Source organism: Ostrinia nubilalis, chromosome Z (genome assembly GCF_963855985.1).
Source record: "Ostrinia nubilalis chromosome Z, ilOstNubi1.1, whole genome shotgun sequence".
NCBI classification, from domain to species: Eukaryota; Metazoa; Arthropoda; class Insecta; order Lepidoptera; family Crambidae; genus Ostrinia; species Ostrinia nubilalis.
Window position 1 is genome coordinate 20,291,489 of NC_087119.1, and position 18,079 is coordinate 20,309,567.

The 18,079-nt window shown below is 35.7% G+C and overlaps 2 protein-coding genes across 2 annotated transcripts in view; one reads left to right on the plus strand and one right to left on the minus strand.

Moving 5' to 3' along the window:
* The window catches only part of LOC135086547 (epidermal growth factor receptor-like), a 122,083-nt gene that overhangs the window by 88,418 nt on the left and 15,586 nt on the right, over nucleotides 1–18,079 (plus strand). The gene's annotated exons all lie outside the window — the stretch shown is intronic.
* On the minus strand, nucleotides 2,869–5,933 carry LOC135086478 (uncharacterized). Its single transcript, XM_063981202.1, has one exon. The coding sequence runs from the start codon at nucleotides 5,931–5,933 to the stop codon at nucleotides 4,701–4,703; it is 1,233 nt and encodes a 410-aa protein (XP_063837272.1). The 3' UTR covers nucleotides 2,869–4,700.

The window sequence follows — 18,079 nt, forward strand, 5'->3', positions numbered from 1 at the left end:
ACTATTTTGTCCTCTACTATAGAACCAGATCCGAGCCTGCCTTAAACATCTTTTTTAAGATTTCAAGAGCATAAATCTGCTGTAATTTTATGGCTATTTGCTTTCTTAAAAATCTTAGCATCAATTCAAAACTTCCACATAATGATCCTATTTTTTTTAATTTTTTTGTCTTTTCCTAGCCAAAATGTATTCAGACTTGGATAGGTTGAATAGGTTTTATTAATGACCTGTTTGTATCTTAATTGATACTTCGTATTATGCACATTCATGATTGTTTTTCTTGAACTTGCAACGACCAAAATTATGCGCTTGAGTTTGCAGTGCGCTAATTCGATGTCACCTCTGGACAGGGAAAATTAAGAAGCAAAATTAGCACAGTATATCACTGAGATTTATATTTCTGTACACGCAATAAATTATTAAGAGCGGCGTCATTAGATACCCGTTGTTTTGATCTTTTTTGTTGATTCTCCACCATTTTTCGGCCGACAGTCGCCACGTACGGGATCGTTTACAACCTGTTTACAAAATGGACTTGTCTTTTTTTAGTGTTAAAGGCGTTATCTTTTTAGGAGTGCTCTCTGTCAATTTTAAGTGCCTTGCGGAGTGGATGGTTTTTTGGTCCTCCGGGGATACCGGCCGGCGTTAAATGACCATGTAAAATTATTAATAATTACCACACGTTGCGGCCACGGCTATGTTTTTGGGAACTAAACTCGTTAAGCATATGAAATTATATTCACCTCGGTGGTATGCGCAGATTTTTTGATGTTTCTGATATTCTGCTGAGCTTTTGTGATGCTTTGTATTATATTTTATTAAAAGTTAATTACAGAGAATGACGCTCATCAAAATTTGTGACCGTAAGTTTTGATGGCCAATAATAAATCAAATGAGAACTCTTGTTAGTGCAACTTTAAAAGGTGATCGTACAAAAATATAATGAAGCTTTTTCTGCAACCAAAAAACCTCCTATTTAGTTCTAAAAAATAACAAAATTCGAGACTGTGGCTTACTTATTGCCGTTAACAGTAGAGTCGCGAATCGTATGTGTTAATGCATTTACATTTTAATCGGCAATAAAATTGCTTGCTTTGAGAATCACGCGGCGCCGCTTACATGATTAGCATTTAGCATAATTTCTCGACTTTGGGACTTTCAGGTAAACGGTTTAATTATTCATTATGCTCAAAGCAGTTTTGTGAGCAGTGAACGAAACTACATAGAAGCAGACTTCCGCTAACTGAACTGAAAATAACGACTACCTCTGTGTCGTAAGACGTAGGTAGGTATTGTTTCAATATCATTTCATGATTCAGTTTGATTCGAATCCAAAGAGTTACTTAAGTAATAAACTCTTTTATAATGCGAACAGCTAGGGACTGGAATTATCTGCCTGCTACTGTATTTCCTGAACACTATAATCCGGGCCTTTTCAAGGCGAGAGTGAAAAGGCACTTACAGGGCAGATTTATGTATCATCCTAGACTGCATCTCACTTAACACCAGGTGCGATTGCGTTCAAATACCTGCCTTGTCTTCTATCTTTCAATAAAATATTTGTTTCTTATAAGTATAATCTGTTATCAGGATTACTTCAATCTTCAAAATTAAATGTTTCGATTACCTAGAATACGTGGTTTCATTCCGCCGTGCCCTTTGCCTTCTGACCGGCATTGTTAATCACGATTTGCATACTTCCAACGTTCTCGAAACCTGCTAAACTGTTTGACTGGCCAATGACACAAACAAACATGGAAGAAAAATAAAATCTAATTGTATTTTATTCTTCAAAGTTAGATACAACTAATGCTTTTTTCAATAAACAAAACTGAGACATTCTTCTGCCTTTAAATATGCTTTTATATGCATTTCGATTTAGATTTGTAGATGCATTCAGTACCCATACTATTAGATGCGACACTCTCATACTGACTAAACATTTATCACGTTAGGTACTTATAGTGCAGAACGAACCTATTTTGGTGTTCTCTTCGTGCCATCCTACGTTGCCAAGGAGCATCAAACAAGTAAGTGACCCTGGAAATCATTATCATATTATGATATCTACCTACATATTCTTGCTATACAGTTCCTTATAGTACAAGGTACCAAAAACGTATATTTGCCGGGAGCGTCTTCAAAAATAACCATGTTGCTCCTCAATTTTCCAGTGGTCAAGTCGTTTAACTTTAAAGATATCCAAAAAAGTTTTACAGTTATCAATTTTAGCCTTCTCATTTCGCAGTATAGCAATATTTGGTATATTACCATTATCCACTTCGCGATATTTTGTCAATTTTTGTAACATAACTATTTTTGCTAAACGTATTTAAATGGCTCTGCCATGGAACTCACGCGCACCGAATAAACAATTAGTAACACACGCTCAAAGTATAATATTTCGCTTTTGCGCCGCATTCCTGAGGCCTGTTTTAACAGTTTTCATAGATACGCTAATATGACTCCGTGTTGTGCATGCGATCTGGCTTTTACATTCCTATCTTTGGTATTATGCGTATCATTTGCATGTTATCGAGTTAAAAAACTAGTCACGAATTCACGATTAAAAATGCAATTAATAAAATATTTTGTATTATTCTTAATGAAGATACAATGATATGCTGGCGCCACACATTGGTTATGTTGGCTCCAAATTATAATATTGGATCCAATACGTCATAATTTAAGTAGGATGTCTAATATCCGATCTACATGTGGCGCCGGCAATAGGTATGTTTTGTCAATACCTAATACAGCTCGTCAATTCAGCGTATGATAGTTCTTACAAATTCATTATTGCTTTCCTTCGGTACTTTTATTAACACAGCTTAAAATTATTTTGAATGACAAAAAAAAAGTTCTGCGTTCTCATTTTCCACAATGTATTCATTTATTCCCATTACTTACAATTTTATACTATAAAATGTCAATTTCAGTTATTCATAGGCCGCAAGTGACCTATAATTAATTTACAGTAATTTACTTACTTCGAAACCATTGAGCCAATTACAATTTATTAATAAGAATTAATTCTTTATAACATTTATAAAGTAATACGGTTACTGAAGTGCTCGTGTACGGGGCGAGCCAGTATTCAATCTTAGTAAAGTCAAATCATCCTACCTTTGTGTGTAATAGTGTCTATTGAGAACACACGAAGCGACGGAGTTTGGAAATAAAGGTGGCGTTCGACTAGCCAGCATCACAGGACGAAAAAACGGGTCCGTGGCCGAGTTCCCCTGTGTTCGACACACCCGTGGTCGACGCCCCCGATCAAATAGAAGCAATTTTTAATCAAATGTACAGTCAGTCACAAATATATTTATAAACGAATAAATATTTATACTGATCGTACAAATAAATGTTTAATATTATTTTACCATAATGATACTTAAAAATATAATAGGTTTTATTTTAACCTATCATATTTTATCATAGGTTTTATTTACCTATAATAACATGTAAATCGTTTTACCTAATCAAAATAATTGTAACAATCAGTATTTAAAATAACTCTACTCTCTCTACATTTAACTAACTACAAATAAAAGTTTTAATTATAAAAGTTTTAAGTATTTTTAACAAAAAATTAAATACATCATTTTAAATAACGTCAAACATGCATGGTTTTCGTTGACTGTACTTAGTGCAAAAGCCGAAAAAAATATGATTTTAAATTTATTTAAATCGGGGGCTTCAACCACGGGTGCGTCGAATACTGGGGGACTCGGCCACGGACCCAAAAAACTGTCTAGTCGGTCAGAACATCACAGAACACACCGAAATGTCAGTCCACTTCATATGGTTGAGCGCTCATTTTGGAGTGAAACATGACACACGTTAGTGTTACATTGGAACTTGAGATGTGATACAATATTTCTGTTAAGTTGGACTTCGTAACCATAATGAATTATCTATCAAGCCAATAGTTTCGATGTCGTCTATGAATTATAAAAAAAAAATGCCACGAATCTTCGTGTATCTACTACTTATGTAGAATCTTCAATGCGCGTTACCTAATTTTAGTTAAATAAAAAATTGTAGGTACAACGGGATCTTAGATGCTAAACATTGAAAACTCTACCTACACCTTTAATAAACAAACTAATCTACAAGTGCACTTATGCTTGCGTAGTATTCGCTCCCTCGCTCTAGTGCACAGTGGCCCTAACTCTGCCATCCTACATAACCGCGATAATTACTTTTCGGCTCTCAGGCGGTCACGAGTCAAACATTCCACCGCAACTGTCGACTCATCTCAAGGCTTATCTCAGAGATACAGGTGTTTTTATGTACAATTTTTATACAAATCGGTTCGCAAGGCTCACTTAACGATCTTTTACCATTACAGTTCCGTTAACAGCCAGGGAATACTTTAGATAACACACGGTGCTACAAAAAGTTAGACCAGAATAACGTGATAGGCTACTCGGTAATTGCTTTTGATTATTGCTAAAAGTTTCCGAAAAAGAAGCGTCACGATGCTATCTTGTCTTGTTTTAGAACAGTTTTAACTGAAAAAATAAATTTCAAAGCACTCAATGGCTTTGTTCAACAATCGTCTTATTTAAGCTCGTTTCGACTTTGCTGGTCAGAATACTGAATTAAAATTTGAATTATGAAACAATATAAGCACATATCAGATATAATTTCAATCAATTGAGTATTTATTATTGGTTAATGTAGAGAAAACCTGTTTAAATAAGACCTACATCGACCGCAACGCGAACAGCGTTCACGAGTCCCTTTTTTTTATCCAAATCTTGAATTGGAGTCAAACGCCAGAGATCTTCTAATGGTATTCTTTCCACGTCCCCATACTTGTCTTCAAACGGCAGTCCCACATCACACCTCTGACTTGCTAGTAGCGGTATAGCCGTGAGAGCAGCCAACACACCAAATCTTCCATACATCTTCAGCTCCATCCACAAGTCTTCCCATGAAAATATTTCACTCGCATTCAGACCTATGTCTTCTAAATAATGCTCTAGAAAATTATAGTAGATCTTGACTGCTTCAAAGAAGTATTTTTTATTCAGGCACAGGTTACCACAAAGACAAAGATAAAAACTCAAGTCCGTAGCAAGCGAAGCACATCTGAATAGTTGAAAGTCAATCGCCACAGCCCTCTTCTTGGAACACATAAAGTTTGGTAGCCAAGCGTCCCCGTGGTTCATCACTGGATGGTCCATCGGAGTTGCTAATAATTCTCTCACTTGTCTATAAAAATCATTTTCCAAAAGATTCATAAATTTCTTAAAGTAAATACTTGATTCGTCTTCAAATTCTCTTATAACATTTTTGTCGATATCAATTGCGTTTTGCAGATATTTAGCATACCAAGCTTGATTACTATCTGTGTAATAAATTTCAGGTATTTTACTTGCTAATTCAAAGAACACCGTAGGTCTTTTTGTTCTAAGAGCAATTGAAACAGCATGCATATGAGCTAAAGCCTGCAATGTTAAATCTCTTTCTGTTTTTGTCGGCGTTGCTACTGACTCACATGCAGTTTCAGATAAATCTTCCAGGAGAATGTAATCGTCTTCATCACCTATGTGATAGGCATAGCAGATGGGAATATTATTCTGTATACTTTCCTTGGCTCCAGATGATTTTTGCACTTCTTTGAATTGTGGTAGTATTTGTGAGAAGAACATGGCTTCTCTCTCGAAGAAAATTGAACAGCGTAAACTCCGCCTTAAAAGACGGTCGCTAACTAATCCCTTTGCCACAAACGATGTTTGGTGGTGAGATCCTGTGACGTGGATCCTGTATACAGCACTAATGAGCCCTTCGCCTGCTGGCGCAGCTTTTGTTACAACAATAGATTTGGGTGAGTCTTTACTATTGGTTTTAATTTTAAAACATCTATCAATCACTTCTTCTGTAAGCCGTTTGGAAACGTTCGCAACTGTTAAGTTCACCATTGTTACTGTTTCAAGTGAAGATCGTAGATTTATCGCATTTAAATAGTGTCTATTTTATCAAATATAAATATTGTATTAAACTTAATTTTAGACATGTTTAAATAATGAAGATACGGTACGAGTAATATCAAGCAATACAATAGGTATCAACTGTGGAAATGTACGGATAATTTATTTCAGGGTACCTACAGGATAAATACTATGTAATTATTTATGACACACAAGTACACGACTTGCCCTTTATGCGACCTAGGGGCAGAAACCAGAAAGTTTATTTTTACTATCGTATCCATCACCACTTGAATCTGAACCTTAGTTTAGTAATTCTGCGCAATATTTTGGGCATCGAAATTAAAATTTTATGGGAGGATGTTAATCTTAAATATAGTGTGAATTTCACACGGTTCCATGAAATTGGGTACTTTGTGATCAAGTTTTCCCCGAAGGCTACAGGCGATGTTCAATTGCGAGCGACGTACTCGTAACAACCCACTCGCGCGCAGCACGAAGCGCCGGCAGCATTTGATTGCGTCTGCGCACCTGAGAGCCAAATCATATTATTATGATGCGTTGCGGTGGCGATGCGACGCGGGAGCGGTGTCGCTGCGTTGTCTTATATAGAAAATCTGTGCTGGGCACACGAGCGGCGCGGTCGGTACCTGTAGCCCGCAACGCATCATGTGCCTTGGCTCTAACTCTTCGATAGAAGATCTTCGTTCATTTTTTACAAAAAGTAAAATCTTGATAAATTGCTAAAAGATAGCATTGGTTCTGATGACAGATTTGAATAATTGACTTATGAGTTTGTTTGTGATGACTGATGGATGATAAAAACATATTTGAATTGTAGATATCAGTGATAATTATAACACATGCACATTAATAATAGCTAAGAGTAGATAAATAAAATAAAATTAGGTTGTTCTTTTTAAAATATTGTTTTCGTTTATTTATTTATTTCTTCTATTTTGAATACAATTAAAGATGCTACCAAACACAAACTACGAGTAGTTTTATTTTTAATTTATGATGTATCTACAGCGCAACGATTCACCAATTATGGCCAGAACGTACCATTTCCATAATATATGCCTTCCCTTCACAAAGAACACTTGAAGCAGAATAAAATTATTACGTAAAATGGCAATACCTAGAGCGCATTGATTCTATAAATAAACATATTTTAATTTAAAAGTGGTACGTAGTTAAGTATAATCTACATAAGTGAAGTGTTTATTGGTATCTCCATTAAAATTGCCATTGTACACTGCAAGGAGATGAGATTCATGTCAGCTCATTCCGTTTACAAAAATATGCATAAATTATTTTTACACCGCAAAACTGACAAAAGTTGTATGTTAAACTATTTTTTCTCGATGAAATACTCTGGTCTTAAAAAAGTGTACTACTTATTTGCGATGTAAAGTTAGTATAATAATATTATACGAGTAAACTACATATATTATAGTTTACTCGTACATTATATAATTTTCTAAATAAAAAGGATAGTACTGTAATTATTTATCTCTATGGTTTTGGACTCAACCAGCCCTATTTTTATGCAGAATAAGGCAGGTATTTGACCAAAATAGCACCTGATGTTAAGTGAGCTGGAGTCAGTCTAGGATGGTACAGTGAGCTTCAAATACCTACTACTCAACGCTGTATTATTGTTGTATGTAAAGTTATATGTCGTTGGTGTATCTTTTTCAATAAATAAATAGTTCGTGACACCCAACGTGGCCAAAAGCTAACAACACAACCATATTCCAAGTAACAACGACGTATTGCCAACTTTTTGTCTACGTTACATACTCGTACTTACCTACCCTGTATGTGTCTATTTACTCTTGAAAACCTATAATTTTGGGATCCAGTATTCCAGTAGTAAAAGTACAAGTACTCTAATGGGTCATATCAATAATTGAGGTCGATATTTGCCCAGATTTCGTTATCAGGTAGAGTTACCAATAACGTCTCCGAGAGAGCAAACATCACCTGATTCCAATCTAAATAAGATAAATTTGTATGTAATAGTAATCCTCATCAAATATTACTGCAGTTTCATAGATGGTTCAGTACAATTAATAATACCTCTGAAAGTCTGAGCTCTAGAAGAAAAATAGAAAATAGTGTAGGAGACGTTATTTTTGCAGCGTTGAAATACCAACCGTATGCAAGACCTTCTCTATTTCTTAGTAAATAAAATGGTACAGTAGCTCATATAGCAGTCACATTACACAGTTTTTTCGTAAGCTTAAAATAATTGTCAGCTGAAGTGACCTCGTGGGCACTAGATCAGTCGCTGGAAGAATCTTTGTCCCAGCGTAGACGTCTTTCTGCTGTAAAATAGAAGAAAGAAAGAAAAATAAGACTCTCCCCTACACCAGCATCAGAAGCTTCTAAACGCAATATCTGTAGCAGTGTTTTTGTAATTTGTGTCATACAGTATGTTTACCGGTTTTCCTTTAGCCCAGCTTTGTAACTACTTAATGATTGCACCAGCCCTATATTGCGGTGCAATGCCTGCGCTGTCCGTGATAGTTGTAAAACTACGTCTATATTATTGAACAAAGGCCCTAGAGACTCTGGCGATTATCCTTTTTCTTTCTTTAGACAAGCTCCAGCTTATCGATATATCGATATTTCCTAATGTACTTTCTTATATTAGAGTTACATAGCTTAGCCTGAACCTCACCTATAAACTCGTTACAATGTAAATCTTGTAATTATTGACATATAAATAAAGTATCTTTTGAGGGAAAATTATTATTAGTTTTAACATCTTCATAATGTAATAATCATAATCTATCCATAATAACTTTTCGCCGTGTGGTGACGGCAGAGTAGAATACATTTGTCACCAACTCCAACTCTTCCCGCGGGTGTCGTAAGAGGCGACTTAGGGACTACACATCAAACAGAGAACGGGCAGCAGCGCTCTCTGAAGAACATCAATCTTTTAAACTGCGATCTCCAACCCGCCTGCCAAGCGTGGGGATTATGGCAATACCCTCCACTATAGTGAAGGAGGCTCATAGTCCAGCAGTGGACTGTAAAGGGCTGTTGATGATCCATAATAACTACTTTTATCTTTACATTGTCAGTACTAAATCAATAACTTCACCATTTATTTGACAAGATACGACGACTTATAAATATAAGTAAAAAAAATATCGACCAATCGACCTCGTAAAAGTGTCGACAAATAAAACGTCGATAGTTTCAGCAAACACGGTGCATCCTTATCGCCTTGTGTTTATCGTGATTGCTCGCTGTAAGGGAGCGGGCAGTAAAAATAATTCGATCTTAACCACCACTCCGCTGGATTACCATCAATCCAGAGTGTGTAATAGCATAGATACCCCGCCGGAGCTGGATTCACAAAACATTTTTACAATCGACAGTAACTCATAACTTTATAGGTGCCCCTTAGGTCCAATCATAGCATAAAACCTGGGACATGCTTCTGTGGCTGTCCAGTTTATACTTCTAAGAATTCTATATTCCACACAAGTTTTTCCTTCGCTAAACAACAGTGATGGAATGCCAATATGCTATTCAAGTCACGGCACAAATTGAACTCATAACAACAAAGTCACCAACAGCTGTCTACCAGTGACTGTGACTAGGAAATTCACAGGAAATCGGTTCTTATGCACATAAATAAAATAAATAAGATTTTTTGCTAACTACACGGCAATTTACATAAATAACGACTAACACATTTCCTCTTGCGTTGCGGATGCACTAGGTACCAAATCGCCGTCTAATAACCAATCAAATTAGTCATTACGTTTCGTAATACAACTCGGAATAACTTTAGCTTTAAATAAACTTATTATTGTGGCTTCGGGATATAAATTATCAGTTCGGATAACAAAAAAGGCTCCGACGCATTTTGGTAATCAAAGCTTCCTGCTACTGGTGTTCCCGCTTATAATTAGTAACAAACTGCCTAACAAGCAATAAAACATGCAGATTATTGAAAAGAATAACAATAAAAAGTTTGGGGATCCGAAGTGGAGGGTATAATACCTGAGCGCGCGGTCGTTTTTTTCGCCCGTCCGAAATATAAAAGCCTGTTGTAGACACGGGTAAGACAAAAGAGACCGTGTTGTAGTTTCTTTTTGATTTTAATCGTCCATTTTCTTGGTTTGGTGTGGCATAGCGCGGTTTTTATTGGGCATATTTATTTATGGTGTTCGGGGAACTTCAGCGATCATCGCCGGCGCAGCTCCGCGACAATATTTGCACTTTCTTGCGCTACCAAATATGTACAGATGAAATTGTATCTTAGTAGAGGTAGAATTTGAGTCAAATAAAAGGACCCCTGACTTCTGATTAAGCGTTTTGATTACTACTAATTGTGAATTCATCATAAACTTGAACGCATCAATTTGTTTTGTGACAAGTCTTTATAATTGAACCTTGGTGGGCTTTTTGTGATAAATAGTCTTCGCCCAAATTGACCCTGGGAAAACCAGGAGATAATATTTTTTGCCATAGTAATAACAAGTACTTTTAATTAATAATTTGATCCATAATAGTATTACAATACAATCACAATAAGGTGCTGCAATTACTTATGTTCATACTTCACCAGTCAATAGACATGGCTTGACCATACTTAGATCGGCAATTATAACTGTGACGTAAAGTCTCCATCATTTGTCCTTAAGATGAGGCAGTAATAAACCTAACAATATTGTTGCTACGAGTATAATGCTCTAGTGTCAATCAAACAATATACCGAGAAGATTTCCACTAAGAGTTCGGTCTAAACACCAAATGACGCCGAACCAACAATTTCAGTCAAAAAAATTGAGTCCATCAACTTAAAAATCATTTCAACCTGTCATTAGTTAGACGAGCATTTAACAAAAGACAAAACCCGTTGGGCATAAAACAAGATTCCAGGTTGATATAAGTAAAAAAAACATCTGAAACCGTACGCTCCCAAGTGTTTGAAATATTCGGGGGTTCTTCGCGAGGCAAAAAAGGCCAAAGGCTTTGTGGCCGTGTGAATATACTCGGCGCTTTGTGCCAGGCGGGAGTGCATCTGTCCGCCATTATAATTTTAGACGGACACCTTTATCTCTGACGGGAGATCATCGAAGGATGATGGTTTAGCGTGAAGGACCAATGATGTCGATGATTGTGATGGGTTTAAAAGAATGAGGCTTGTCGTACAACTTTTATGAGAATGGCAAAAGTGGCATTTTAACGTCCACTGACGGTAACTCTTAAGAGATTGCTGAAAGGAACAACTAGTACCTGTTGTAATGCAAAAATTGAGTACCACAGTAGGAGTACCTACTTAAAAGAATCATGTAGATATCTTTTTCCCTTAAATGTATACTAGTAATTTTCTAGATTTATTTAAATTCTCTAACATTATTTGATTACCTACAAAGCGATCTAATGAAGCGTTGATCAGATTACCATGTTACAAATAAACAAAGCACAACCCAAACCAAATCTTTAATACAAGAGGCTTGATTCTAAATCTCCAGATCTTTCGCAAAAAAACTGATCAAATCATTTGGTGAAGCTCGTTTCATATTGTAATGAGTGTTCAACTCATTTCCATAGCTCAATATTTTGTAAAGCCGTATAATCAGGATGGCTGGGCCCGAGAATTTCCATGAGAATTGTAGCCCCCAGACACATGCGACTGGTATACTGGATGCATATCTTCTGAAACGCATTCCATACAATTTCAGCATTACAATGTTACTCCTTTGAAAACTCAAGATAACTCTAATTTAAACATTCTTTTGTGATGTTGAAAGCAGTGAGATCGTTATCACATTCGCGTCACTTTCCTATAACTATTTTCCAAGTTCATAATACCAACAATGATGTATCGTATTTTCCTGTTTGCTTCAAAAATAACACTATACAATGTAGTTACTATAAGATCTTTTGACGCGCACCATAAATCAAGTTCTAGAAGCCGCCAAACAAAAACTAAATTCGTTACAAATTAAAAACACCAAAAACTGATCAAGATCTTGTAATTATAGCATCACAAAACACCGATCGAGACAAAGGGCCGTTCGGTATTCGATTCCTCCGATACCTGCACAAAGTTATGATAGATTGATATCGATAAATTGAATATCTCCTGAGTGACTTATTGATATGACTAAGGCGATCAGTCGGGGGTGCAAATACTGAGATGGCAGTCATTTGAAAAATGAGCTTTATATTAGTAACAAACACTGTTTAAAATCATTTGAATTTTCACTCTAGGGGCCTTACGCAGAGGTTTCTTGGCCGCTATTACAAAAATGTTCTAAGAAGGTTGTATATCACGCAGCCGAAATTCAACCCTGGCACAGTAGGGTTCACGGTGCGGGCCAAGAATGCGTTTTTTATTGCTATATATTATAAAATCCCCCGCAATTAATAACAGTTTCTATGTTTAGTATTAACGATCTCTAACATAATTTTTAATGTCTCTACGTGGCGGCCCGTTTGAGTTGTCTCTTTCGGATTCTTTTATTTTCCTTCATAAACGGACAGCACGATTCCTGAGTTTAACCGGAGAATATGGCAGGCTTTAAAATTTGATTGCCACAAGTTTTGTCTTAGTTTAATTGTTAATTTTAATGGAATCACGTCTTAAGTTTTGTTCGATGTTTTCGGAATTCTGCCCATATGTGAAGTATTGAACACTGGTCAATAAATCGATTAAAATATGTACATTGTGACTAAGCGTGAAGCATACTTGCCTATCATTTAATTCAATGATAATTATTGTGTAGAAATCTAGTATGGAATGTTGTAAATTAAATCGCACTCTATTACATGCAATAATATGTCGTTATTATGTCTGCCCTTTACATAATAAACAATTTATAAGATATCAGAATTAAATAATTATAACGTTCGCCTCAACTTTAAAAATCTTTAACTGATTATGCAAAAGCACATTTCAAGTAGCAAGATTGCGGATGCCGACTCTACATTTGCGTAAAATGGGCTTTCAATCTATTTTAAGTGTAAAGTCTAATGGAAACACAGTGCTATAAACTTGTTTTAATGTATAATTTTACGTAATAATACTTAAAGATTTCCATTCTTCCTGCAAGTTTTAGTTAAAATTGTAAGCTTCATTATCAGTGGCCACAAACGATACGATAACACGACTGAAGCGTACTTCAACAAACAATCACCAAGTTATTTACAGCTTTGTATCTTTTGTCTACAAATTGGTGTCTCCAAATTGTTTTACGATGTCCGAAACAAGAGAGCATCGTCTCGCCACTCAGGCGCTTGCCATCCCGCAAGGTGGTAAGCGCGCGCGCAGCTAAAAAGATCAACGTATATGGTTCTTATTTTAAGGGGATAGGGTGCAGTTTTGCGGGGATGTTACTGGTGATACCTGCGACAACAATGGCACAAATCAAACGTTCATTGTAGTAATACAATGCAGTCAAGTGCCTCAAGAGGCTTTGTCTGAGCCGCTCTCCCCCGACGCCACGAAGCCTTTCGGATTACGATATTGCAACTGCTTTTGCCCAAAAAACTCAAGATAAATGATTGCTTGAGAGGTTTTCAAATAGTTGCGCAGTTGCGTGTTGCAGTTTTTATATCACCAATAATGCTAATATTTCTATTAGATAAAGTCCTTCAATACAAACCAAATCTTACATTTTAGACGTTTAATGCTATTATAATTTTGAAAATGTTATTCATACAAAAATGCGATACGCTACTATGATATTAATGCAGGCGCTACAATATAATTAAAAATTACTTTCAACTTATAACATTTATCGAAGTTATATTCGATATACGTTACGTTATTATTAAAGTTAATGTAATTTTAATTACAAGCATATTTAAGTGTAGTAAAACAACGTTGAATTAATCTAGTTAGTTTTAATTCGTTAATGAAATGTCAGGTAGTATACTTAACTTTTTCACGTAACATTTGTTTCGGTCTTCAAAAATGTTTGCAATCTCAGGTAAATAAATTCCTACAACTTTATCGCCATAAACATTTTGCCAAGAACCGTTGTGGAAGTTAATCGGGATATTATACAGAAATGGAGAACAGTTTCTTTGTTTTAATTCGGGGTAACAATTAAACCCTTAATAAATTATTCTCCACACATTCGTGGCGGGGATTACCGAATTATATGTATGTCAACTAAGCTCAAGCTCAGTTGTGTCCAAACACAACACTTCTATGTTTTCGATATGCTGACAATCAACATTTGGTATCGATTCGATTAGATTAAATTGAACATGGCTTTCGTACTTACCATAGAGACCACGCGATCACGACGACGAATCTTTAGGTTTTTTCACAAGCCCCATATTTCCTATGTTTAATATGCGACTTGGGCACTTAGCGAAGCGATATTAACGTTACAATGCATACTACAGACACTGGTATAGTGTTTTGGACTGTAGATGACATAGCTGCCCAACATGGCTCGATCGAACCACACGACGTAACTTTATAAGTTCATGATTCCTCACCGTTGTTTAAGAACTATAAGTACATCACTTTTTGCCATAGCTTTTTGTGTGTAATTTGTTGACCTTGTCGGGGGACGATGTAATTTAACATTAGTCAATTGTCAGTCAACTCCAGCCCACCACCTTTATTACCATGAACAAAGAATCATTTCATCATTACTTGCCTAGAAATTATTGGCCCTTCGTTGAACCATATCGTAGGTGTACAGGTCAGCTTTGAACTCCAATCTGGCTCCTATTAATCAAGCAATACTGAATTGTATGCCTTGGTAACACGAGTTATATCTACCCTTATAATTAAGCGTAAATATTACATCGAAGGAACTAGAAATGTTAGCTGTTCTCGAAGGCGATTATGCGCAGTCCGATTTGACCCGTAACTTGAAATAAATAGATGACAACTCATTGGTTCTGGTGTAAGTTAAGTTGCATTGAAATATTAACCCTTTATTTGTCACAAAAATTCAGTTATTTAAGTGCCCAAAGGTCTGATTTTGCATCTAATACCTACATTGTTAATATTTCAGGTAAACAATATTAACTGTTCATTTTAAACAAAAACGCCATCTTTAAATGTATTTATAATAACTTCAACTTAATCCTAAGGTACGCTTCTCTATTAAAATACAAATAAACTACGAGAACAATGCATGAAGTCCAATAATATAAAACATGAAGCAGTGTTCACTTCTCACTTTCATATTTACATGGTCGACCCGGTCAATCTGCCTTGTAATAGTTCTGAGCTTACCTCAGGCTTCTCTGTGTAGGAATGCGACGCAGAACCGCTACCACTTCACTCTTCCAACATTTAGGAATTCCTTTACTAAAAGCTTTCTCTTATACACTGCTGGTTTCCTACTGAGATTTTAATATTTCATAGTAACGGCGCAGTAATGCAGCCGCTACAATTCGTAGCCGTAGACGCAGCCGTGTAGCATTAGTTCGTAGTGCGCGCCCCAAGTCAACTTTCTTATAGAGTTCAACGCGCGCTAGGCAACTACTACGCATACAAGTTATCTCGGTAAGGCAAATAATATGACCTAATTACATAATCGTAGTCCTAAGCTTTGATAAATAAAAAACTGGCCAAGTGTGTGTCGGGTCAAGCGCAATATATGATTTTGTAGTTGCTCCAGGTTATAATTGATAGGCAAAAAGCCATATTTTTTTAAGTGTTTACATGTTTAAGTTACAAAAACCATTAACTTGTAAAGCCTTAGCTGTGGTAGTTTTCCTTTTCACTTCAATTTGCCTTTGTTCGATCTTTTACAGTGGATTTTCTTTGACTTTTAAGTTTATTTCATAGCTTTGCACCAGATCGTAAATCGAGTCTCGGTCAAATGTAAGGTCGCCTAAGTCGTTTTACTACAGAACCCTAAACTGCTTAACAGAAAAGTTTATTTTACACTTGCGCAAACGCAGTCAAAGCAGTTTCGCTTTAAACTAAACCAACGGTTTGTTCATTTTGTTAACCTTTTATAACACGATAAAACTAATGCTTAGACATGTTTTGTCTCAAACAGATTTAGAGTATAATGAGATACATTTCCATTAACAAGTTAATACAATTAATGTGCTTAATGACTTGTAATCTAATACGTTTGGAATGGCCAATTAAACTGATCATATACCGAGTATATAAAATAAAGTGGCATTATATTTTAACGAACCATTTATTTGTTTTTGAAATATTTTATAGAAGACGCCTAATGTCTGCGTTTTAAATATTCATAAGAGAGCGCCGATGGTTCAAAATGCCCGTTAGGTATTCGGAGATCAGCCATTTCTTAATAAATTTGATAAACTAACATCGGTATGCGCACCGGTTTGACATGATTAGCGAAGATGGCAAAAAAATAATTTAATAATATAAGATTTTCACTAAGTCTGTTTTTATTTAAGTTTGAGTTGTCTTTTCTTAAATCACACATCGTTAATTACCTATCTTGAAACTTACGTGACTCTAGACGTTGAAAATTCAAAATATGTAGTTATTATTAATGATATGCATTTTCGAAGTTTTGGCAAGGGATCAAAGTCAAACATGAACATAAACGTTTAAGATGTAAATAAATCGTACAGGTCGAAGGCTTTGTTTGGAAATTCCTGTTTTAAAAACAATGCGTGCCAAGGGTCACATCACACGTCTCTCCTAGACGCGACGGCTAAAGCCTTTCCAAAAGTTCCAAGTAGTTATTTAACTAAAATACCTATGATATTTTTTTAATATCACTTGTTAAATGTAAAAAAAAGATGAACTCCAAATATCGACTCTTGTTGAGTATAGTTCCGATTCAATCGATTTTCCGATCGATAGGTTTGCTGCCATTTTTATGTATTAGATATTCCTTAAATATAGGGCAAAAGTCAGTTCATAAAATAATCATCATCATCATCATCATCATGTCAGCCATAGGACGTCCACTGCTGAACACAGGCCTCCCCTAATGCTTTCCACGAAGGTGGACCGACGACATCGTAAAGGTAGCAGGGAAGCGCTGGATGCAGGCCGCTACCAATCGATCATAAAATAATATGGGGCTAATATTTGATCAAAAATAATCAAACAGCTTACGAATGTGAACACTGTCAACAAAAATAAGCATGTAAAGAACATCAAAATAACGGAATATTCATATTTCAATATGGTCATTGATAATTAAGAAAAACAAGTTATCAACTTGTAAATTGATATCCGATTTTAACGCCATAAGTATTTATATGTTTTGATCAAACCACCACAGCTTACCGAGCCCTCAAAAGCTTCAATCCAAAAATCACACAGTCATACCATATCGAAACAGTATACTAATGAACGTAGCGTCAGATCAATTTAATTGCCTCCGTATATTAGATCAGATAGCCACAAAAGGTACGAGGACCAACAATAAGTTTTTTCGGTGTACAATTTTTATTTGTATCGGTATTAGCACGGGCGTACAATGCGTAGTTATTAAACTTTTGTTGCGTGGCTTTTTTGAACGTACGCCGTACGCCTTATCGACTCCGGCGCATACCTGCGTCCTTCTCGAGTTTACCTGGCGAGAGAGGGCAGAGCGAGCCATAGCCCTTAGATTCGGTAGACACGCCAAATTCGTAAAATTGCTTATGATATTTTTGAAAAGTAGTAGATACTTAGCAATAAAACATTAAATGGTGATTTATGTACGCGTGTATTGAGAATGTTGAGTTTAGCTTTCTTCTTAGAAAGAACTTAGAAACATCAAAATTAGTATAAAGATAAAATTATCACTTCACGGGATTTATTGCAACAATGTCTATTAATAATAAATAATATAATTTTATAGTAAAAATGCAACATAATAGTTTAAAATATTATTTAGTATAAAGATTTTATTTTGGTTAACTTTAGAATGACAAGTATTACAAATCATTACACTTTTAGTATAATTTTGTTCTAAATCAATCGTAATAAGATTAAACATTTTACATAACGAGCTTTTCAATAAGCTTAATTTCAAATTCATACAGTTTTATTAAAGTAAAATCAAATGCAACAAATTGCATTAAGCTCTCAACATCTGCAATAAATCAAATTCGACTGTATCGACAACTTAATCGGCGAACATTAATTTTCCCGCCTAAACACCCGAAAGGCCGCGTCTCGGCGTTGCGAGCGCTGT

Bases quoted from the DNA above. Each gene is read 5' to 3' on its own strand.
- LOC135086478 (XM_063981202.1), bottom strand. From the start codon at position 5,933: ATGGTGAACTTAACAGTTGCGAACGTTTCCAAACGGCTTACAGAAGAA.